This window comes from Glycine soja, chromosome 20 (assembly GCF_004193775.1).
Source record: "Glycine soja cultivar W05 chromosome 20, ASM419377v2, whole genome shotgun sequence".
In the NCBI taxonomy this organism is placed as follows: Eukaryota; Viridiplantae; Streptophyta; class Magnoliopsida; order Fabales; family Fabaceae; genus Glycine; species Glycine soja.
This window is the reverse complement of record NC_041021.1, coordinates 26,403,655-26,427,615: the sequence shown is the minus strand read 5'-3', so window position 1 is coordinate 26,427,615 and position 23,961 is coordinate 26,403,655. Positions and strand designations below refer to the sequence as shown.

At 32.2% G+C, this 23,961-nt stretch overlaps 1 protein-coding gene and 2 long non-coding RNA genes across 5 annotated transcripts; 1 reads left to right on the top strand and 2 right to left on the bottom strand.

Annotated features, from left to right (window-relative positions):
• Positions 1 to 2,910: 2,910 nt before the first annotated feature.
• LOC114402538 lies at positions 2,911 to 4,024 on the bottom strand. The gene is made up of 3 exons (XR_003664461.1): positions 3,924 to 4,024; positions 3,647 to 3,722; positions 2,911 to 3,433 (listed from the first exon to the last, which is right to left on the bottom strand). It is a non-coding gene; the product is annotated as an uncharacterized LOC114402538 (long non-coding RNA).
• Positions 4,025 to 12,354: 8,330 nt separating this feature from the next.
• Positions 12,355 to 13,320, bottom strand: LOC114402434. Its single transcript, XR_003664432.1, has 3 exons — positions 13,119 to 13,320; positions 12,848 to 12,906; positions 12,355 to 12,646 (listed from the first exon to the last, which is right to left on the bottom strand). It is a non-coding gene; the product is annotated as an uncharacterized LOC114402434 (long non-coding RNA).
• A 1,874-nt stretch (positions 13,321 to 15,194) lies between these two features.
• On the top strand, positions 15,195 to 22,832 carry LOC114403754 (serine/threonine-protein kinase fray2-like). 3 transcript variants are annotated; one of them, XR_003664694.1, is made up of 19 exons: positions 15,195 to 15,938; positions 16,416 to 16,463; positions 16,920 to 17,001; positions 17,128 to 17,193; positions 17,374 to 17,544; positions 17,631 to 17,696; positions 18,095 to 18,163; positions 18,247 to 18,315; positions 18,415 to 18,737; positions 20,580 to 20,716; positions 20,828 to 20,922; positions 20,991 to 21,029; positions 21,121 to 21,186; positions 21,429 to 21,518; positions 21,603 to 21,654; positions 21,747 to 21,794; positions 21,982 to 22,046; positions 22,150 to 22,201; positions 22,355 to 22,832. XR_003664694.1 is itself a non-coding variant. In XM_028366901.1 (19 exons), the coding sequence occupies exons 1-19, from the start codon at positions 15,406 to 15,408 to the stop codon at positions 22,418 to 22,420; spliced, it is 2,145 nt and encodes a 714-aa protein (XP_028222702.1). In that variant the 5' UTR covers positions 15,195 to 15,405; the 3' UTR covers positions 22,421 to 22,832. The 3 variants fall into 3 exon arrangements, 2 of the variants coding, with proteins under 2 accessions (XP_028222702.1, XP_028222703.1); XM_028366901.1 differs by having other exon boundaries at positions 21,739 to 21,794; XM_028366902.1 differs by lacking the exon at positions 20,991 to 21,029 and having other exon boundaries at positions 21,739 to 21,794.
• Positions 22,833 to 23,961: the final 1,129 nt, after the last annotated feature.

Genomic DNA, 23,961 nt, shown 5'->3' with positions numbered 1-23,961 from the left:
TTATTCCCTAATAAGTCCTCTAGCTAGCAGCAAATAACTCCAAAAATTAAAATTATATAGCAGTTAATTAGTTAGAATCAACTAAGCAAATGCCTCTTTAACATGATCTCATTCTAATTCTTGCTGAATGGAATAGGTGTGGTAGTCCTCTGTGGGGTCAAACCAAAGCATGTGCCTCATCTTACGCCCACGAGTTCCATTCTTGTAAACATTAGTCTGAATCAAATAAGGTTCTCCTGTTTTGTTCCCCAAAAACTCAAAATCAAGCTCATCTCTTTCTGGCCCCGCACCATTTTCTGAGCACATCTGCAACAATTCTCCACTCATCACAATGGAATCATAGAAACATAGAGAGAAACTCATTAAAAAATAAACAATGTATAAGTGGACAAAACATAGAAGCATTCTCAAAAAAGAAAAAGGCCCTAAATAATAAATAAATTGAAGCAAGCAGTTTATCCTTGTACCATGTAAATATACTAATCATTCAAAATTAATATACATTCTCAAAGTTAATAGCAACACACAAAATAGTAAAAAGTTATTCATATTCACAAAACTTATCCATAAAACTCGAGCCCTAAAGACAAAAATGATCATTTTTCAAGAACATTACACATATCACAACCAATATCAGTAATCATGTTACTAAAAAATGTGTTCCACCACAAACGTTCGAGACAAAAATGATGCAGAAGAAAGCCAAAGCAAAGAAGCGGAATCGCAAAGAAGAAAGACAAATAATAATAATAATAATAATAATAATAATAATAATAATAATAATAATAATAATAATAATAATAATAATAATTAATCAAAACAAAAAAATAACAAAAAATAAGAAAAAGTACAAAGAAGACATGTGTTTGTTCTAAACTTCTTTTTTTTTTGCCCCACTGAACAAAGATAAAAGAAAATACAACAGCAAAGCTACCATTAAAAAACAGAACAGCAAAGGTACCATGAACAGAGAAAAATGATAAGCTAACATGCATGTAAGAAAGGATGCATGAAAACAGCACCAGAAGAGAAGCCAAACCTCGTCCAACACAAACAAAATGAAAAGCTAACATGCATGTAAGAACGCATACATGAAAACAGCACTACTCTTGCTTTAAAAAAATTGAGATTTAAGGGTAAAAATGTTGAATCTCAAGTACCCGTAAATTTATTTCAGTTTTTTTTTCTTTTTGCTTGTTGCAAAAAAATTGAAACTTTAGGGGTAAAAATTTTGAATCTCAAGTACCAAAAGAAAAAAGGTTTTCTAATATAAAATCTTAAATATAAGATTATATACTTTTTCCTCTTAAATTAGGCATGACTCAATGTTAGGTTATTCTTTCTACAATAAATAGGAAAATTGTCATAAGAGAACGAATGAATTGTGGCTTTTAAACCTTAGAAGAGAACCAACGGAATGCACAAACTTGTTTACCCCAAAAAAAGCCATGTCCTTTGAAGTTGCAGAAAATCTGATATGCATATGTATGAGGAATCCTTGCTGCATTCCTATTTTCCTTTGTTAACTAATTGTTCACTTTGTTTCTCAACTTTTGACTAAGAGAACAAAAAGAGCCTAATTATTAAATGCTGAAAAGAGACAAAATCAGATACTGCATCAACAAAGGCAAAAAAACAAAAATGCACATGGCAAAATGATTTATGAGTAGCTTGATATGGCATTTAAAGGAAAGGAATGTAACTTAAAATGCATGCCCCTTGCTGCACGCTTTAGGGGAGTACCCAAAATAAATATAAATTCCAGAAGATTGAAAGATGTCGCAAGCCAAGAAGGACCAAAAAGAGAAGGCGGATACAATTTGCAACTCACATGTCATCTCCAAGTATGCCTCCATGATCGTTGTTGAGAAAACCATGTCAAAACCTCACTCCCTCTCTTTGATCATCAAGCAGTCTATAGGAACCTGAAACAGCGAATAATGATTCACAACAACATTCAATCTTGTTTCCAATGAAACTGGATCATCAATTATTATGGTTATTAATAAATATCCTATAAAAACCGCTTCATTGTGCACAGAACTTATGCTGTCAAGTAATTTTGATAGCCTATCCATCCCATCCTGTACATCAGTAGCATTTTCAATATGATTGGGAAAACCTTCAAGGCCTGGAAACATTTTCTTTGTCCTGTATTTTAAAGACAATATATTAGAAGAGAGTGGTAACCAATGTCATTGATACCTAAAGTTTGATTCGGTAAATCTTAAAATACTCTTGCATTTTCGATTTCCAGCTAATGGAAGTTTCCAACCCTTCATGTGTTGCCACTGCAGAAGAAACTCCACCTTAAACCAATATACCTGTGGTTCCCTCCTATCCAAATGCCAAACCTATCAACATGTGGACACATTGCAATGGGCTTAATTTTTAACAATTGAAAATAAAAGCCTCTGAGAAATTTTTTTTGGAAAAATTTAACATTTTGAAACAATAATCCACGGTAACCTGAACTGTCTTCTCCACGATTTCTAAGTGTTTGATGAATTGCGCTACACAAAATTATTTTTAAAAAATAGTTGATTACACGAATGCTCATTGGTAAACCCGGAAAGAAAACAAACCAACGCAATACAAATAGAAAACACTCACCAATAGTCATTTCTCTCGCTAAACCCCCTATGAATATCTTTCTGTAATCAATGGGTCCAAGGTAATTAGATAGAACCTAATCTAAGAAATTTGGAGAAAGGGAGCAAAAAAAAAGTTGAAAAATCAGTAAGAAAAAATAACTATTATTAAGATAAAAACATGCATAACAAAAAAAAAATTAGAACCTTGCAAATAGAAACAAATAGTAATGAAACAAACATGCATAACAACAAAAGGGAAAAAGGTTGCCTGGTGGATGCTTCTTCGCGATAGTCTGGGAAAATAAAAAGGAACAAAAAACAGAGTTGTAAAAATCAGTAAGAAAAAGTAATTATTATTAAGAAGGAAACATGCATAACAACAAACAAAATTAAAACATTACAAATAGAGACAAATAGTACCAAAACAAACATGCATAACAACAAAAGGGAAAAAAAGTTGCCTGCATGATGCTTTTTCATCGATAGCCCGAGAAAAAAAAACCAAAAACAGAGTTATAAAATCAGTAAGAAAAAATAACTATTATTAAAAAAAACATGCATAACAACAAACAAAATTAAAACCTTCCAAATAAAAACAACTTGCCTGATGAATGCTTCTTCGTTGATAGCCCGAGAAAATAAAAAGGAACCAAAAACACAGTTGAAAAATCAGTAACAAAAAATAAATATTATTAAAAGGAAAACATGTATAACAACAAAATTAAAACCTTGCAAATAGAGACAAATAACAGCCCCAAAAAAGGGGGAAAATAGTTCAAAATGACACCTTCATTATTCAACACCGTCCTGACCTTCAGCACCGCCGCTGTTACTGTAGTCTGTCCCAAAAATCAAACCACAAAAAATCAGACCAAAGAATAGAATGAAGATGAGAAGAGAATCATATTAAAAACAGAAAATGCAACATGCACAGGACAAAGTAGGAAGCAATGAGCATATCGGAGAAGGCTGAGGAACACAAAAAAATGTAAACTTTTATATCGTGAGAAGTCAGAAAACAAAATAAAGGCAGAACACCAAAAAAATTTAACCTTTTGTGTTTACGAACTTGTACTCTTGGATTTTTTGAGATAAAAATCGCAGCTCTAATGTGTTCTTTCACCTTCTCTGCATAAATAAACACACGTCTTCTACCATTGTAGTTCAAGAAAGAAAAAGAGAAGAACAGAAGAAGAAGAAGAAGAAGAAGAAGAAGAAGAAGAAGAAGAAGAAATGAGAAGTGAGAGAAAGGGGTCAGCGCACAAATGAAAAAAAAAACAAAATAAAGGCAGAACACCCAAAAAAATTTAAGCTTTTGTGTTTACGAACCTGTACTCTTGGATTTTTTGAGATAAAAATCGCAGCTTTAATGTATTCTTCCACCTTCTCTGCATAAATAAACACACGACTTCTACCATTGTAGTTCAAGAGGGAAAAAGAGAAGAACAGGAGAAGAAGAAGAAGAAGAAGAAGAAGAAGTGAAAAGTGAGATAAAGGGGTCAGCGCACAAATGGAAAAAAAAAACATACGCATTTGACGGTAAAAAGGAGCAATAAGAAAGTAGAAAGGAAGTACCTTGTAGAGGAAACACACGTCCTCTACCATTGTAGTTCAAGTAAGAGTAAAAGAAGAATAGAGGAAGAAGAAGAAATGAGCAGTGAGAGAAAGGGAAAGAGAGAGAAGAAAGAGGAGGGGAAGAATCTGGACGAATGCAAGAGAAATGGAAGAGAGAGAAGAAAATTCTGGAATTAAGGAGAATTAAATGGTACGGTGAAATCCGGCAATTAGAAAGTGACATGTGGCTTGGTGGTTGTGGAAATAAGGGATTGCAACAGCTGGCACAAAGAAGAGAGAATGGGCCTTGTAAAACACAAACCTTCAGAAAGGAGAAAGCCTTCACGTGGCATGAGCAAAGAAGCATAAAAGAAGGCCTATAACTGGACAGGTGTCAACAGGACAAAGAATTGACAGTGGACAGGTGTCAACAGGAAGTGAATAAATAATATTTGTCAGGGTATTGTTTGTATAATTTTATTGTAAGTGACATGAATATTATTTGTTAACATGTTGTTTGCATATAACATAAAGATAATTTGTATGAAGAGTTGATTGTGTTGAAAATATTTTAAAATTGATTTAAATTATATAAAAGAAACATAGGAAATAAATTCAAAAATATTGTATGCAAACGAACACAAAGACCAAAACGAACCACATACAAACGTGTGTAAAAAAGAGCAAAACAGAAACAGTAGTAGGCATCAAAACGAACATAAAGGCATAAACAGTAGCAATGTAAATTAGAATCAGACAAAGCTCACGCATGTTTTCACCACTTTCAGTCCAAAAGAAACCGAAAAAGGTTAACAGACAATGAACACATAACCACAAAAAAAGAAGCAAATGCAAGACAAACCAAAAGTTCACTTTCGTATGAAAATTTTTTTTCCACATAAATTATATATATTAATGTGGTCTAAGAACACAGCATGGTGTGATAGGATTTTTTTTCTGATCAAGTAAATCTGAAAACAGATCATGAATATTACATGGTCTATAAAACATAAACACTGGAAGAGGCAGCAAATAAATATAAGATCACTATAGCAGGGAATGTGTAAGATGAGCAAAGTAGACAATAATATTGCTTTATCAACAATGTTTAGTTTACCATACCAAAAATTTGTAGTACAACAGTTATAAATTACTAATATAGCAGATTAAATTAAACAGAGTCATTTCATTCAAATTCAAACCATGAAATCTCAAAATTGAGTGATACATTTGTTAACAATGTCATACGACAAAGCAAAATCTGAAAGCCAAAATTTATGTGTAACACATGTCAACTGCATCAGAAATATAGTCGATGTGCAAAATGCTTAATTGTGGCTCTATCAATAATATTCATGTTGAAAATAAAATAAAAATAACATGTGCATACAATAGTGATTCTATTGTGAGAAGTCAGAAAACAAAATAAAAATGTTTTTATGAACCAATACTCATGTAAGAAAACATGTGCCCACAAAGGTTAGCAGAACAAAAAAAACCACAAAATTAAAAATTGAATGACAGTACCCAGAATGCAAAAGCCAAGAGAACAGATGCAAGACCAATTTTTTATGGGTGTAGTAAAAAAGAAGAAAACAAAAGGAACAAAAGGAGTGGGTGAAAATGAAAATGCCAACACAAAAAATAAATGTTGTTTCAATTAAATGAGAGGAGAGGGGAAAAACATAAAAGACAAAAAGATAGATAAATCAAAGTACATAAACTAAAGCTAATAGTCCCAATTCTTTCTCCGGCGGATGACAATTTCCCATATTTTATCGATGGTCCTGTAATAGAAGGAGACTTCATCACCGTGGGAGAAATCATTATCTGCAAGGAATTGATACCATGGTTGTACAACATATTTGCGCCCAACTCCACCATCAACCACGACAACATTCCACTGTAATGGAGGTCCAAATCTTATGAGAATGGTCATGTGTTGACCGCAGGCATTTACATGTGTCATGGCACAGTTGGGGAGTCTCTGCATGGGAAAAAAACAGCATGATATATAAGCCTGAATTAATAAGCAACATTGAAGAGGTTTTCATTGTTACTAGTGGTCCTGGTGCACCAAGCATTGATTGTGTGATTTCAACTGTCCAAATATGTTGTCTTGACATAACTTTTGGCCTTCCGCAAGTCAGGCATTCCAGTGAGGGAACGAAATAAAAATCAAACATGGATTTGTTGTTGCATGCCAAGAACTTAATCATCACATATTCAAAAATTGATAAATCTTTTCTGAATTCTTTCAGCCCTTCCGCAAAGTAGACTTTTGCTCGATGCTGCCTTAGCCTGATTTGGTATATTGTTCCATCATATCTAAAGTTGACAAACTCAGGGTATTCTGGTGCCCATTGTCGGTGGTAAAAAACGGGCACTTCTATAATGTTTTGCAAATAATCATAGCAAGAAAGCAAATATGAAACTATATGAAGAATAAAAAGAATTAGTATGTAACATTACCATATCATTGTGTAATACTGCAGTGAACTGTAGGATTAATGGATTTGTGTGAATTGGATATTGAATCTGCAGTGAGAGGAAATGCAAAAAATGAAAATCAAGTATGGTACTGAAATGGGAAAGTGTAAAATATCTGGACAATGACAACAACATAATAAAATGAATGGATAGGACTATCAGTGAAGATGAGAGATCAATATAGGCCCAAATTCCAAAGTTTAGCAGCATAATTTGCCATCCATAAACAATTGAGGTAAAGAATAAGCATAAAAAAAAGAATTGTAACGTGCAAAGTCATGAAGAAACAGAGGAAATAACAATCCTACCAGCAAAATATTATATTTAATTGCTATCTATCAGTGGTATATTCCAAATAAACAAAGCAAATAACAATGGAAATTGTGTATTTGTTGTCTGCTGGTAAAAAATGAAGAAAATAATGTTTACAACAGTTGACAATATTAATGAGTCAAAATATATCCCTGTATGCATTCAAAACATAAAGGAAGAAAGAAGGGTTTGTTTCATAGCTAGATCAAGATCAGAATAGCAGGAGACAAAGAAAACCTAGGTATGACAAAGGTCACGCATTTTTTCAGTATTTCAGTCGAAAGCAATATACATAAAAACCAAATAAAAAATAAAACGATTACATGCAAAGGAAATCAAAAGCTGAGCGAGTAGGAAGCAAAACAAAAACCCAAACCGAAAAAGGAAAACAGAGAATGAGCAATGTTCAAAGTAATTTGAAAAAGTAAGCGAGTAATTGGTTTTACATTCACTTTGCTTGTTGCTGATGATGAATCAAAACTGGTACTTGTCTTGGTTGTCTCAGTCGATAACTCTGAAGTCATTCTCCGAGTCGTTTCAGTATTTTTTGTTAAAGGAATGAACATGGAATATTTGCCGAAGAAGTGGTCTGTGGAGAATAAATGTTGCAATGACACAGTAGTTGGTGAAAATGTTGAAGTGACGGAATACAGAGGGGTTTGAGAATTGTCGAGCATTCAATGCAGTATGGCAAGATTGGAGGTGGAGAGTCATGTGAATCATTGTGAATGTATTTGCGGTGGCATACACAGCCAAAGTGTTTTTTTTTTTTTTGTTTATTGAATGTCCACAACCAATATTGATATTTATAAAAATGTAGGGAAACAAATATATGAGCAAAATATGACCAGCATGCATATAATATGACAGGTATGCACAAATAAAAATATGAGAAGAAGGTATATAAAAAAATATTTGTGAAAACTCAAAAAACAAAATAAAGGGAGAACACCTGAAAAAAAAATTATTTTGTCATGGGAAAAATCATAAAACCCAAAACTTTTTGATGAAGATGAAAAAATTTAACCATAAACCAAAAAATCAAAGAATACAAACTTGCTGAGGAAGAGAGAGAGAGAGAGGAAGAGAGAGAAGAAGGTAGTGACAGAGACAAAAGAAAAAAAAAAGATAAAAAAAGAAACAGTGAAAACACATGAGAGAGAGAAATGGAAAAAAGCAAAACACGTGGAAAGCGAGAAGGCTCGAAAACGCTTCCAGACTCCACGAGAGCTAGAAAAGAGGGGAGAATGAAAGATTGGAGAGTGGTGAGATTGAGGGGAGAAAGCACGCGTCTGAGATGTACACAGAGGAAAGTGGAATCCACGCGTCAACTAATCAAGAAGACCAAATTGATAATAAATAATTTTTTTAAAAAAAAATTGCAACAGCTGACACTAAGGAAGAGAGAAGTGGTCTATTAAAACACAAAGCTTCATAATTGAGGAGGGAAAAAGATAAAAATATCAACCATATTTTTAGCCAGTTAAAATAAAGAAGATAGTTTAATGTTTTTTAAAAATCGGATGGAACACATCATTTAATTATTAACTTTTCTTATATATGTATGAATTTATATTTATATAAAATATTAAATTAGGAGAAGTTACTTTTTTTAATTTTAAAAATGAAATATATATATATATATATATATATATATATAATTTTTTTAAAATCATTTGTGTGACTTAAAAGGCATAATTTTAATTTTAATTTTATAATGTTGAATGAAATAAAATTAATAGAATGAGAATTTAGTATAAAAAACTTTAATTTTATTAATAATATTTAATGCATGTTTTAATTATGGCCCATATAAAACTGTAGATGACAAAAGTAAGGTAACCTTAGACAAAATTGAAGTTATATTTCACATATTTTCTGTATTTTTATTTTTTCATAAAATGGAAAGGGATGTAAAAAAATAATGAAATGGATTTTTTTGTAAAAGAATAAAGGAGGAAAAACAAAAGCGGAGAAGAAAAAAGGAGAAGTTGAGGAAAGAAGGGAAACTGGATATTGATAGAGAAGAAAAGAGAAGAAGTTGAGGAAGAGAAAGAGGGAGAGGGGAAGAGAATCCGGACCGATGCAAGAGAAATGGAAGAGAGAGAAGAAAGTTTTGGAATTAAGGAGAATTAAATGGTGCGGTGAAATCCGACCATTAGAAAGTGACATGTGACTTGGTGGTTGTGGAAATAAATAAATAATAAAAATTAATTTTAAAAAGGGAGGCGGGCACAAAAAGAGGAAAGGGCTCTTCTAAACACAAACCTTCAAAAAAGGATGAAGTCTTGCACGTGGGACTGAAGTGAGCAAAGAAGGTAGAGGGCTTATTATTTTTGTATTGGGCAGGTGTCAACAGGATAGAATTCCGGTATCAACCTTTGATTCCTTTGTTTTGAAATATAAATTTGTGGTTTCTTAAATTTTTTTAAAATTCACACTTTTTGTTTAATCTTTAATTTTACTTAATTTCATTTTTTTTTCTTTTTTTACTTTGTAACCAACCAATACATTTTTCAATAGTACCTTAAATGAATATATTAAATTAAGAATTCAATATAATAAAAAAGATAAGAAATAAAACATTTAAAAATCAAAAAATGTGAGCAAAATAAAAAGGAAAATTAAATTAAATGTCTTTAGGATAAAAAGCCAAATGTGCATATTAAACAAAATAAGGAGATTGAAATGACATTTAAGTCAAATAACTAACTACAAAAAATCTGAATTCAAATTTAAAAAAAATTTGGTTTTTATTTTTTTTTTTAAATTCACACTTTTTCTTGAATCTTTATTTTTTTATATTTTATTTCCTGTTTTTTACTTTGTAACCAACCAATTCATTTTTCAATAGTACCTTAAATGAATATATTAAATTAAGAATTCAATGTAATAAAAAAGATAAGAAATAAAACATTTAAAAATTAAAAAATGTGAGCAAAATTATAAAGGAAAATAAAATTAAATGTCTTTAGGATAAAAATACAAATGTGCATATTAAACAAAATAAGGAGATTGAAATGAAAAAGAGTTACCATGTTTTGAGAAAAATAGACTGATGATGACCCCATTTTGATTGATGGAGAAATTTTTTATGTTACTTTATTTTGACAGTTTAAAGTTGTAATTTAATCATTATGGTTTCCAGATAATGCATTTTATGTTGCACTGACTTATTTAATATTAGTTATTTTATTCATTTCACTTTAGTATGAAATTTTTTTTCCATTTTTCTCTATTTTAATTTATAGCAATTTCGGGATTTTGGAAGTAAAAGGAGCTTGCAAATCGATGGTTTTCTGAAATGCATTGGTTGCAATTTTACCATGGATTATTGTTTCAAAATGTTAATTTTTTTAAAAAAAAAAAAATTCCCAGAGGCTTTTATTTTCATTGTATCATATTTTTGTCATTATTACATTTGATTTATTATATAATCGAATTCAATATAATGATATGTTACTATGAATACAAAAAAAATTAATTGTATTTATTATTTATTATTTGAAATCAATCAAAATTTAAACATGTAGTTATCACATGTCATCTTCCCTTTTAAAAATTATTTTGATTAATTACAAATTATCTGCAATCAATCAAATTGTTTAAAACAATCAAAATTGAATCACAATATATTTTTGAATCAATCAAATTCATACTTTAAAGCATATATATTTTATACAACTGCAAATCAAGCATAAAGTTAGAAATCATTTTTAAATATTTTTTTAGATATGGGAATAATCATAATCTTCAAATTAATTATCATATTCTGTTGGTATAGGTCTATTAATTTTATAGGGCCATAATTAAAACGGTCATTAAATTTTATTAATAACATTAAACATTTTTATACTATATTCTCATTCTATTAATTATATTTCATTCAACATTATAAAATTTAAATTTAAATTATGCCTTCTAAGTAATTAAATATTCTTAATAACATTAAATATTTTATACTATATTCTCATTCTATTAATTTTATTTCATTCAAAATGTTAAATTTTTCCAAAAAAAAATTCCCAGAGGCTTTTATTTTTCATTGTATCATATTTTTGTCATTATTATATTTGATTTATTATATAATCGAATTCAATATAAGGATATGTTACTATGAATACAAAAAAATTAATTGTATTTATTATTTATTATTTGAAATCAATCAAAATTTAAACATGCAGTTATCACATGTCATCTCTCCTTTTAAAAATTATTTTGATTAATTACAAATTATCTATCAATCAAATTGTTTGAAACAATCAAAATTGAATCACAATATATTTTTGAATCAATCAAATTCATATTTTAAAGTATATATATTTTATACAACTGCAAAACAAGCACAAAGTTAGAAATCATTTTTAAATAATTTGTTCAGATAAGGGAATAATCATAATTTTCAAATTAATTATCATATTCTGTTGGTATAGGTCTATTAATTTTATACGGGCCATAATTGGTAAATAATTTTACGACCCACTCTTAAAATGATTTGATTGATTCAAAATGAAAATAGTCTTTCAAAAATGAAAACAAAAAATATTTTTAGAAAACTAAACAGCTTGTTTTTAATATTTTGTTTAGATATGAGAATAATCATAATCTTCAAATTAATTATCATATTCTGTTGGTATAGGTCTATTAATTTTATACGGGCCATAATTGGTAAATAATTTTACGACCCACTCTTAAAATGATTTGATTGATTCAAAATAAAAATAGTCTTTCAAAAATGAAAATTGAAAATATTTTCAGAAAACTAAACAGCCTGTTTTGAAGTAGAATTTTAGGTTGAAAAAAATAATGAATATGAATAGAATTTTAAACTAAAGTATTGATCGAATTTCGAATTAAATAAGTATTGTTATTTTAATATATATATATATATATATATATATATATATATATATATATATATATATATATATATATATATATATATATATGTTGATGTTGCCTATTGTGTTGGGAAACATTCATGGTTTGAAGTAAGGTGGTGGGAGTATTGCAAGGATTGTAATGCTTAAGTTAGTTACAAACCCAAAAGAATATAAGTAAGGAAATAAATATTAAAAGGTACAATTTGGGGTATGGATTTATATGAGAGTGTCCACTGTGATTTGTGAGAGAGTGACTTATTCTTGTTAAGCTATGATTTGGGTGGCTTTATAAGGATATTTGTGAGAGACTAAAATTAAACTGTAAAGTTCAGGGGACAAATTATTAAGTAGAATTCTAATATAGAAATTTATAATTTATAGACCCAGGATTCTATTTTATCATCAATCCAATCACCATTCACGTTTTTTATTTTTCTTATCAAAGAATATATTGTTTTACTTTAGGATAAAAATAATAAAGAATAAGCTTTTTCTCATCACAGCCTTACAAAAAATACAAATAGCTACCAATACATTTCACCTTAACTTTATTCATTCATTCATATTCATATTAGTAAAAAGTAAAAAATCTATCATCCCTTACAATAAAAAGCAGAAGGGGATACAACTATCCCAGAACTAAACTACTTTACTTAAACAACCTCTTTTGAATCCTAACTATAGAAAATCAAAATCAAAACCTGATATAAAAAAAAGAACCAAATCAAAATTCCACAGGTTTTCTAGGAACACAGCTGCAATCAGCAATCCTCCTGCAAGCTTGGCATAGTACTTAAAACAATCAACATCATCCTACATGATAAATGATAAAATCAGAGATAAAAATAAGGAAGAAAAGCTAATGGTAACACAAAAAGCTAAGCATAAGAAGCAATGAGCACGTTGGAGAAGGCTGAAGAACACAAAAAAATGTAAACTTTTATATCTTGAGAAGTCAGAAAACAAAATAAAGGCAGAATACCCAAAAAAATTTAAGCTTTTGTGTTTACGAACCTGTACTCTTGGATTTTTTGAGATAAAAATCGCAGCTTTAATGTGTTCTTTCACCTTCTCTGCATAAATAAACACACGACTTCTATCATTGTAGTTCAAGAGGGAAAAAGAGAAGAATAGAAGAAGAAGAAGAAGAAGAAGAAGAAGAAGAAGAAGAAGAAGAAGAAGAAGAAGTGAAAAGTGAGATAAAGGGGTTAGCGCACAAATGGAAAAAAAAAACCATACACGTTTGACAGTAAAAAGGAGTAATAAGAAAGTAGAAAGGAAGTACCTTGTAGAGGAAATACACATCCTCTACCAGTGTAGTTCAAGTGAGAGTAAAAGAAGAATAGAGGAAGAAGAAGAAATGAGCAGTGAGAGAAAGGGAAAGAGAGAGAAGAAAGAGGAGGGGAAGAATCTAGACGGATGCAAGAGAAATGGAAGAGAGAGAAGAAAGTTCTGGAATTAAGGAGAATTAAATGGTGCGATAAAATCCGGCAATTAGAAAGTGACACGTGGCTTGGTGGTTGTGGAAATAAGGAATTGCAACAGCTGGCACAAAGAAGAAAGAATGGGCCTTTTAAAACACAAACCTTCAGAAAGGAGAAAGTCTTCACGTGACAATGAGCAAAGAAGCATAAAAGAAGGCCTAAACTTGACAGGTGTCAACAGGACAGAGAATTGACAGTGGACAGGTGTCAACAGGACAAAGAAAAAAGTAGTCAGGGCCTTGTTTGTATAATTTTATAGAACAGTGGACAGGTGTCAACAGGACAGAGAAAAAGTAGTCAGGACCTTGTTTGTATAATTATATAGATAGCACTCTAGTTGCGATGTAGGGCGTGCGACGTGGCGCCATAGGGGCGGAGTTAATGTTGTTGACGATTTTTCTGATTGTCGGTATAGATTTGAGAAGAATTTGGCGTAAATGATGAATTAGGGTGAGTGTTTTAGGAATTTTGAAATTGTGAGGAGTGAAGAAATGTGTGACTGTGAGAAGAAAGGGAGAGTGACCATTCAAAGAATTCGACAAGGTAAGTGCCCTGCCCAACAAGAGAGAGAAAGCGAAAAGGTTGTATTGTCTAATGAAAGAATGATAAAGTGTAAACGTTTAAAGATGGTTTTTTTGTTATAAAACTGTCTTTGTATATAACTCAATTACTACAGTTTTTGAATAACCATACTTAAACTCATAATATTAATGCATTTAATTACAATACTGCATTATCTTATTTTCAAAGATGTCTATGGTCGACCATAGTTATTAGCGCATCGTAATAAACAATTATTTTAGTAGTGCACCAATCAACTTATCTTCACTTAGGTAGCGCCACTAAGAATGTTCCTAATTCAAGTGAGGAGTGATTGACTTTAAAAGTTTTCACCCAATTTTGATTTGGTAACATCATTTTGCATGACTTCATATAGGTAGTAAATACCTATTAATTAAAAAAAAATATTCCATCAATAAAAAAAGAAAGAAATGAAATATATTCTATGTGTAGGTTTCTATATTTATTTTAAATGAAATTATTGAGTAGAGCTTATGAGGAAGATATGTGTAATTTTTTTTTAAAATTATATGAAAAGAAACATTTTATATGAGAATGAGATGATTAAATTTAAATCGTATAATGATAAATGAAAAATATATTTTATATAAAAAAATATTTTATAAAAAATGAGATTAAATCTAAATTATATAATCATAAATGAAAAATTGAAATTTAATATAAAAAATCATATTATTTTTTAAAAAATTCACATGATATTAAATCTTTAACTTTATATTTAATTATATAATATAAATTTAATCATCTCTCATGATCCTATATATGTATAAGCTCTCAAATTTTAGTTGCTAGTGATTATTGAACTAACCTTTCAGTGACAACACTTTTGGACCGCGACTCTTCGTTTTGTTAATTTCTAGTTTGGAATTGATACTGGTGTTTGGTGACAAGTACCCAACAACCTGTTCATGGTTAGTTGGTGAGCGTGAGAGAGAAAAGGTCAGGTGAGGAAGCAGACATGATTTTATTACGACTTATTTATGAATTTGATTTTTAAATTATTTTAAATTTTTTAAAATAAATTAATTTAGTCATTAGATTGTTAAAAATTTGAGAATTATTTTTAAAAATTTGAGAATCAAATTAGTTTATATTTGAAAACCTAGGATCAAATTAAGTTTTTAAAAATTTAAAAATACTTATTTTTAAGAATTTGAGAATGAAATTTATTTATTTACTTTTAAATTTGAAAACCAAATTAAAATATTTAAAATAATTTATAATTAATCCTTCTATTATTGCCGGTTTTTTTTCATCAACTACTGGAGCAGATAAGTAATACGTAATGATACATAGAAAACAATCCAAGTGTCGAAAGAGAGAAGAAAAAGGGACACATCATCGGTTCAGTTAGGGGGTGGCGTAGTGAGTCTGAGTCTGAACACTGGAACGAGAATTAGCATTAGACAGACAAGACAAGAATGGATTCTGATCGCGGTGAAACTGTTGTTGTTGGAACAGAACACAACATAACATAACATAACAAGGAATATCGTTCGTTGGAAAATGGGAGGGTACTCTACGAACCCCGCGGACTACAAGCTTCTAGAAGAAATTGGTTATGGCGCCACAGCCACGGTGTACAGAGCGATGTATCTCCCCTTCAACCAACTCGTGGCCATCAAGTCCCTGGATCTCGATCGTTGCAACATCAATCTCGACGACCTGCGTAGGGAGGCCCAAACCATGAGCCTCATCGACCACCCCAACGTGGTGAGGGCCCACTGCTCCTTTGCCGTGGAGCGGAGCCTCTGGGTGGTCATGCCCTTTATGGACCAGGGCTCCTGCCTCCACCTCATCAAGATTGCTCTCTCCCACGGCTTCCAAGAGGACGCTATCGGATCCATCCTCAAGGAGACTCTCAAGGCCCTCCACTACCTTCACCGCCACGGCCACATTCACCGCGACGTCAAGGCCGGCAACATTCTACTCGACACCTCCGGCGCTGTCAAACTCTCCGACTTCGGCGTCGCCACTTGCTTGTACGACGCCGTCGACAGGCAGCGTTGCAGAAATACTTTTGTTGGGACCCCTTGCTGGTAATATGTTGCTATCTCAACGCAACATCTCTATTTGTTTTATGGGTAGTGCTCATTGGTGTGCTCTTAGGGCATTAGGGCATTGGTTAAGAAACTAAAAAGAAAGAAAGTATTTATTGAGCGTAAACAATATCATGGCATGGGCAACCCTTTTCCAAAGGGTTGGCACAGTGGTGTTAGGCCACGTTGCCTGAGAATCCGAGAACCAGTGTTGGACCAGGCAATCACGCACCGTAAGCGGATTAGTCTCTGACTTACTGGATTGAGGATGACCCAATGGGTTGGGGATATGTTATTTCTGACCTAACACAAAAAAATATATCATGGGTATGAGCAACGTAATTTACGCATTCCAATAAAAATCTTTCTACTTTGTTCCTTGACTAGTGCCCTTTGGGCATGGTTAGCATTTGCCTTGTTTTATTTTGTCTCAACATAACATGCTCTATGTTGTCACTACCTTTCTCATGCCTGCAGGATGGCTCCTGAGGTGCTGCAACCAGCTGGAAGTGGCTATAATTCCAAGTCAGTCAGTCATTCATTCAGTTCTTCTTTTTATCTGTCTTTTAGCTGTCTCTGCCAATTAATTACCAAAGCGCTGCATTGCCATTTATGTTACTGCTAACTAACTCAAAACACATGATTGCTGCCAATGTGTTTTAGCATTACAGGCATGGCTGGTGTACTGTAAGAGTTTCAATATTGTGTTGTTCTGCTTGGTTTTTAAATCCGTTCAACTGATTTATGGTGTTTTTGGATAAATAGTTTTATTGGATGAGAGATTATTATATACTTGACTGTGAACTGTGAAGCTTGTCCAATTGAAATAAGCTGAAAAGAGCTTATTCTAATAAGCTTTTCCATCGAGTTTACTGAAACAAGTTGTTCAATAGACTGCAAAACCTTTTTTTTTTTGTCTTTATTAGGATTGAATAATGCACCAAGTTTATTGTTATTGCTGATGTGCATAGATGTTGACAGGGCTGATATTTGGTCTTTTGGGATTACGGCACTTGAGTTGGCTCATGGCCATGCACCATTTTCAAAATATCCTCCAATGAAGGTATTTACATCCTGTGGTTGTTCAGAGACAATGTCTAGACACATGTTAACATTGGACCGATTGAAGTTCATGTGATATAATTTGTAATAAAAGAAAAAGAGAGTTCACTTTTTATTTCATGTATAGGTTCTTCTAATGACAATGCAGAATGCCCCTCCTGGACTTGATGATCGAGATAAAAAGTTCTCTAAGGTATTGCTGTTCTTTCTTTATGCACTGTTACACAAGAGTCATCATTATGATACTTATAGTTTTATTTAGTTCATTAGTCATGGCACACAAGATTGATCTTTGATTCTGATATGGTTGTTGTGTCATAGTGTATTTCTTGTTTAATCGTAGTCTAATTAAAGTATTTCCAGTTGTGATCAGTCTTTTAAGGAAATGGTTGCTATGTGCCTGGTGAAAGATCAAACAAAAAGGCCATCAGCAGAGAAGTTACTGAAACATTCCTTCTTCAAACATGCTAAGCCTCCCGAGCTCTCTGTAAAGAAATTGTTTGCTGACTTACCTCCTCTTTGGAACTGTGTAAAATCCCTCAAGGTGGGCTTTCATGCAGCAGGCTTTAGTGCATGTTTTAGAATTTCTATCTTCCTGCTACTTTTTCTTGACTTTACGAATTCTTGCAGCTCAAAGATGCAGCACAACTAGCAGTGAAGAAAATGCCTTCTGCAGATGAAGAGGCAATATCTCAGGTAAAAGCTGATATTCAAATGTTTATTTGTCACTTACTGTGATATGATACGAGAGAACTAAACCTTATTTATACTAATCATAATTCTAACTAATTAGGGAATTAAATCATGATAAAGAAATATGATAACCCATCCCAATGGATAGTGAAGAAATAGGGAAACTAACCCTATCGGATAATGTAAAATATGAGCTTTTCATATATTCTAGCAGTAACCATGATTTAATTTGGGGAACTTTGTCCCTAACCCCTATAAATGTGTTCCTTTTGGTAACTGAACATTTTAAAGCTTCAATTAATATCTAATGTAACACATATACGTTTCCTGTAGAAAACAAGAAAGATTAGCACCTTTATTTTTGGATCCATAGATAATCGAATTTATATCTTTTGCTTTAGAGTCAATATCAACGAGGAGTTAGTGCGTGGAACTTTGATATTGATGATTTGAAAGCTCAAGCTTCATTGGTATGTATTATCATGTTCAGATTTATTTGCTTGATTAGTTTGTCCCTTTATTAGATCTGAACTAATGTCTTCAGTTTTTCCAGGTGAGGGATGATAATGATAATGCAGAGATGAGGGAAGATGAAAACAAATTTTTCACTAATTACAAGGCTGTACGAAGACCGAGCTACTGAATTTTAATGTTGGTTCAATTGTTTTAAACTTTCTCTACAGTAAAGAAATTCATTTTCTACTGTTGTTTGTCATGACAGAGTGCAATTGATTCCCAGTCTGGTACTGTCAAAATGAATACAGAGAAATCACCACAGAATAAAATCACATCACTGGTAGGTGCTTTTGACATAAAACAGACTGAGCAAAATGAATACTTGAACAAAAAGGAGAAGAATCTTGAAAGTGATCTCCAGGAACCTGGATTGCCCAGAAATATTATTTGGAAGAGAAATGGGTCAATTATGGAGGCAACAACATCCACTATAGAGAAAGATATAGGTATGAGCCATCAAACCCAAAGTGGGTTACCAGGCACAGTTCTCAGTCATTCTGCATCAGAAAGGAGACGAACATTAGAAAGGTACTTCATATTTTTGTATCACATCTTGTTTTATTTTAGATATGATTAGAAGTTTAACAGACTCTTTGATGAAATTGAAGTCAGATCCTGTTATAGTTTCCCAAATATTGTCAGGTAGTTACAAGTTAGTGATAGCAGAGGATCTGTAATTAGTTAAAATTGTTACAAGATTTTGAATGATGTTCTATTGAGTATTATAATGTATTACAATCTGATGGTATGCTCATAAAACCTACAGTACTATCCCTTATTTTTACTAATCATAATTCTAACTAAGTAAGAAACAAATCATGTGATAAGGAAATATGGTGACTAATCTTGAGAGATAATTGGGAAATAGGGAAAGTAATCCTAAAGGATAATCTAATATACCACTATGATATGATCGATATAATATTGAATATTTTCATCTATTCTAACACTTCGGCTCAAGCTAAAGCTTAAGATACTCAAGGTTATGGTTAATATAATATTGGACATTTTCATCTATTCTAATACCTCCCCTCAAGCTATAGCTTACTAAGTTATGAACTTACAAATAAACCCTTCTAGAAAGAAATCAAAAAATATAGTTTGACTATAGAATGGCAGGACCAGACTGCTTTATCTAGGGCTGTTGTTGGCCAAACTGATTTTCTGGGATGGTTGAGGGACCGTGATGACTCCGGAACAATTCTCTTGTGTTAAAGTCTATCCTAAAATCTTGGAATGTTGTGGGGTGAGGTTGATTCTCTGGGGAAACTATGAACACAGGGAGTAAGACAAGCTTGGTTCAATTTAAACAATTTATTAAGGTGGATTTTGCCAAAGGCACTAAAACAAAGGCAAAAAATGAACTGTCAAGGGAAATGCTTCTAAACACAGGTAGCTGAATACAAAACAAAGAATATTCTTGTTAATAATAATGATAGCTGAATACAAACTAATGATGATAGTGCACAATTTTGAAGCATTCAGCATACTAATTTGATTTTGGTTTATGAGTTTGTTAATAATAAATATTATTTTCTAAAAACAGTTATGTTTCTATCTTTAATGTAATTTTGTTGTTTTCTTTTTATTATATACAATTGTGTGTGTGTGTGTGTGGCTTTTATTGCATTTGAGATTGCTGCTTTATATTATTCTTTCCTATTAACCTAGAAGATGTTTGGATACACCAAAATTGCTGGCATATTCATAAATGTTTATCCAATACTATGGATGTATTGCCAGAGTATTATCAGTTGTACCTAAATACATGAAAGCATTTTACTTCTAATATTTTTTAGGTAAAAAGCTTAAACTAAGTAAGGTTGTAATATAATATTCTGTTCTATATAGTGGATTTTTTTTTTATGGTAATTCAACATCACCTGGAAGGAATGAAGAATATGGGAGAATGAGGATGCACCTTCAGAAAAGTATGCTTGGGGTATTTTCTCCATTTGAAATTGCAGTTGACTATGGAGAATAATTCACAAATCTTGCTATTAATTTTTTTTTATTAAAGTTGTAATTCTAGCCACTAATTTATAAAAAAAAAAAATTAAAAACATTAGTGACACAGGCAATCAATTTTGTTTATTTTTCATTTTGAATTTTAAGCATTTTTTTAGTATCTAAAGATGTAAGTTTGAAGTCAACTGTGAAGAATATGTAGGCATGAAAGTTTTATTTTTCCCTCATGTGTTTTGAGTTGTCTGTGACTATTAGTATGTAATTTGAAGTTTAATTTAAGGATCCATTGTCTCATGTGCCTCTATCCATTTCTTACTGATGCTTCAGTGTGATTGTTGTTTACTTCTTGTCGATATCATCATATTTTGCTCGATAAAACATTTAATGCTTTGTTATTTTTAGGCTTGAGAATGGAAATCAGTTATTGGGCGAGAAAAATAACCGTGAAGCGCGACAACCTCCAAGTTTTAGTGGTCCATTGATGCTTCCGACGCGAGCTTCAGCAAATAGTTTATCAGCTCCAATAAAGTCTTCTGGAGGTACTTAAATTATACTGTGTGAACCATAAAGCTATGTGCAGAATTTCTACTAGTTTTTGAACCAAACAATCTTAACTCTGACTTTAATTTGGTTCCCATCACTCTTGGTAGGATTCAGAGATTCCTTGGATGACAAGTCTAAGGCTACTCTTGTGCAAATTAAAGGGCGATTCTCTGTAACATCAGAAAATTTAGATCTTGTGAAGGTATGCTCTACCCTTACAACTGAATTCTCTCAGCATTTAACTTTAACTGACTTAACATTGTGCCATAGGATATTCCTGTAAGTTCAGTTTCACGCCAATCTTCACAGGTTTGTTGTTTTTCTAATTTGATTATTGTTTATGTATTCATGTTATATATTTCCCTATCTGATGTTTATGTTCCCATAACATTTGATATAGGGATCAGTATCACCACTGCGGAAATCTGCCAGTGTTAGTGATTGGATGTTGGATTCCAAACAAATGGTTTGTACATAAGCCATACACATCATATCTAACTAATTTGTTTACCGGCATATTCCATATTTGGTTAATGCTCTCAAAACAATTTATAAAGTTAAACAAACAGAGTTCATCTTCAATTTTGGGAAACTTTTGCTTCTTGGATTGGTTACAGGGCATCTATATGATGTATCATTTATTACTTGCTTGATATATAAGACTCATTTATCTTTTATTGAATCTATTTCTCTTCACCAATTGGTCAGGCCACTGAAGATTCTGCCACCGACAGTATCTCTGCATCACTTCTTACGACTCACCTTCAAAATCTTTTACAGCAAACATCTATTCAACAGGTGAGGAAAATGTTAGAAATTTAATAATCAAAACTGCGACCTTACCAATTTATGATCTCATGGAAAGTTCTATTTTAATTTCAGGATCTTATAATGAATCTGTTAAATAGTGTGCAATCTGCTGAAGCAATTGAAGGTGAGTGAAAGATTTTCCCTTGATAATATTTGAGGCAATTGTTGGCGGTTTTGAAGGATATAATGATTCAATAAAAATTTTCAGTTTCTCAGAATGGAAAGCTGCCACCATTACCTCGCAGTTCAGAAATCAATGGAAGTGTGAGTAACTTTTACTTAATTTATCCCTTTAACTGGTATGCTTAATTACTTTCCAATTGCTGTGTGTTGATTTTCGTTGAAGAATTAGTCAATCTTGCTTTTATTACATAAACCTCTACTAAGTCCTATAATGTAACAATTGTTCGTCAGCTTGATGTTTTCGTTGGACATTTGTGTCATTTGGCAGGTTGATACAGCAGCTTCAGAGAGGGAACGTCTTCTGCTGCTCAAAATTTTAGAGCTTCAGACTCGGTTTGTCATATCAATTTCAATATTCTTTCTCAGTATTCCATTTACTTTTACTTCAAATAGCTTATTTAACTCTCTCTCTGGCCTGCCCCGTCTCATATTACAGGATAATCACTTTGACTGATGAGCTGACTGCTGAGAAGTTAAAATACATGCAGGTAATTTTCTGCAGAAGCTCTTAACTAGCTCTCTTTGTTGTATTCTTCATTAACCAATATGGGTTTGTAGTTAGATGAAGAATCCAGGAAGCATGTAATATATGTTGAAGCTTTAAAATTTAAGAACAAACTAACCACTTGGTTATTTAACAGTTGCAACAACAGCTAACTCTCTACAGTCAGGAACAAAATATGGACAAGAGAGAGGAAATTGCATGAAAGCTGATTAATTATGATCTGATCATTCCTTAATGAAGTACATGCACATCCACTTGAGTGATGAACCTCTGCCGAAGGAGAACGGGATTTGGATATTGAAAAAAAAAGAGTTGTATATCATCCGCGATCCAACTTGCCTTGCCATTAATAAGTTTCTATGAATACCTATAGTTTAGCAAGGCCAATATACAGAGTTGCAGACATAATATCTCAGTTAATCTCATTGTTTATTTCATACAAAATTCCGATGTAACCAAGCTTCCCTGCTGTATCTTCTGCAACCTGATAAGTTTGCAGATCCACACGGGTTGTTGTAAATGTAGAATATCACTACATATTTAACTGTTAATTTCATAGCAGCTAAAGCTTGTATATAATTAATTAATGTGTTGTACCGATTGAAAAGGCCAAATATTTGAGCTATTCAAAATTAGTTCGTCATGGATGAGAACTGGAAAGTAACTACCAAGGAATAAGGATATAGGAGGGGGCCATAAAGAGAGAAGTGAGAGTGAGACGCCATAAAGTGTGTAAAATTTTTATATAGTCAGTATATGTTTGATAATAAGTTCTTTGAAAGTTCTACTAACAAGAATCCAGAAATAAATTATTTTTGGTAATTAACAAAGTAAAAACAACAATTATTCAGGTCAAGACTATTAAAATATCTGCAAGAGCAGCATATACCTCAACTCTAAGTATCAGACACGATCACATACTTATCCTATTACATGGACCGTGTAATTCTGGAATCTTCTTTTTAGATTTTACCGTTATTATTTTGCTTTCATTAGCTGTGCATTGTTCTTGCACATGTTCTTTGTTTTTACCTTTTATCCTATACTTTCCTTCTTATTCTACCATTAGAGGGAAAAGCAAGTCTATATAAAGCGCTCTTGTATTCACATATTTAATCAATGAATGAAGAAGTATTTTTAATATTTTATGCTTTCTGCTTTGTTCTCCCTAAATATCCAAAACGTTTGATGGTACCAGAGCTCCCTCTTTCAGCTCTACTGATACTGTCCTTGTTTGTCAATGGCTTAAAATCGTAGTCTCAGCTGACCAAAACCCGTCCAGTCCTTACAATGTCCATCCAAGTGAGAGCCCGTCCTCAGTCACTGTGACGTCGGTCTTGAATGGAAACAACTACCATTCCTAGTCACACTCCGTCAGAATGGCCCTCATCTCCAAGAACAACATAGGGTTCCTCATCGGAGTTGTCCACACACCGCCACCCACGGATACGCTTTATGCTGCCAGGGAAAGATGCAATACCTTGATATCGTCATGGCTCTTAAACTCCTTGTCTCCATCTATTTCAGAGTATGATTTATTTTGATCTTGCCATTGACATTTGGAATGATTTAAAAGAACGATTTTCTCAAGGTGACCTCCTGCATATTGCTGAACTACAGGAGGAAATCTATGGACTCAAGTAGAATACACACTCAGTAAGAGATTATTTTACAAAGCTTTAGTCGATTTGGGAAGAGCTTGATAACTATAGGCCTGTCACTCCCTGTGCATGTCTAACAAGA

What these genes read in the sequence shown, in the direction of transcription:
- LOC114403754 (XM_028366901.1), top strand. Translation starts at nt 15,406, where the DNA reads ATGGGAGGGTACTCTACGAACCCCGCGGACTACAAGCTTCTAGAAGAA. An exon ending in GGAAGTGGCTATAATTCCAA is followed by an intron (nt 16,464 to 16,919) that starts GTCAGTCAGTCA and finishes AGATGTTGACAG; the next exon opens with GGCTGATATTTGGTCTTTTG. An exon ending in AGAAGTTAAAATACATGCAG is followed by an intron (nt 22,202 to 22,354) that starts GTAATTTTCTGC and finishes GTTATTTAACAG; the next exon opens with TTGCAACAACAGCTAACTCT.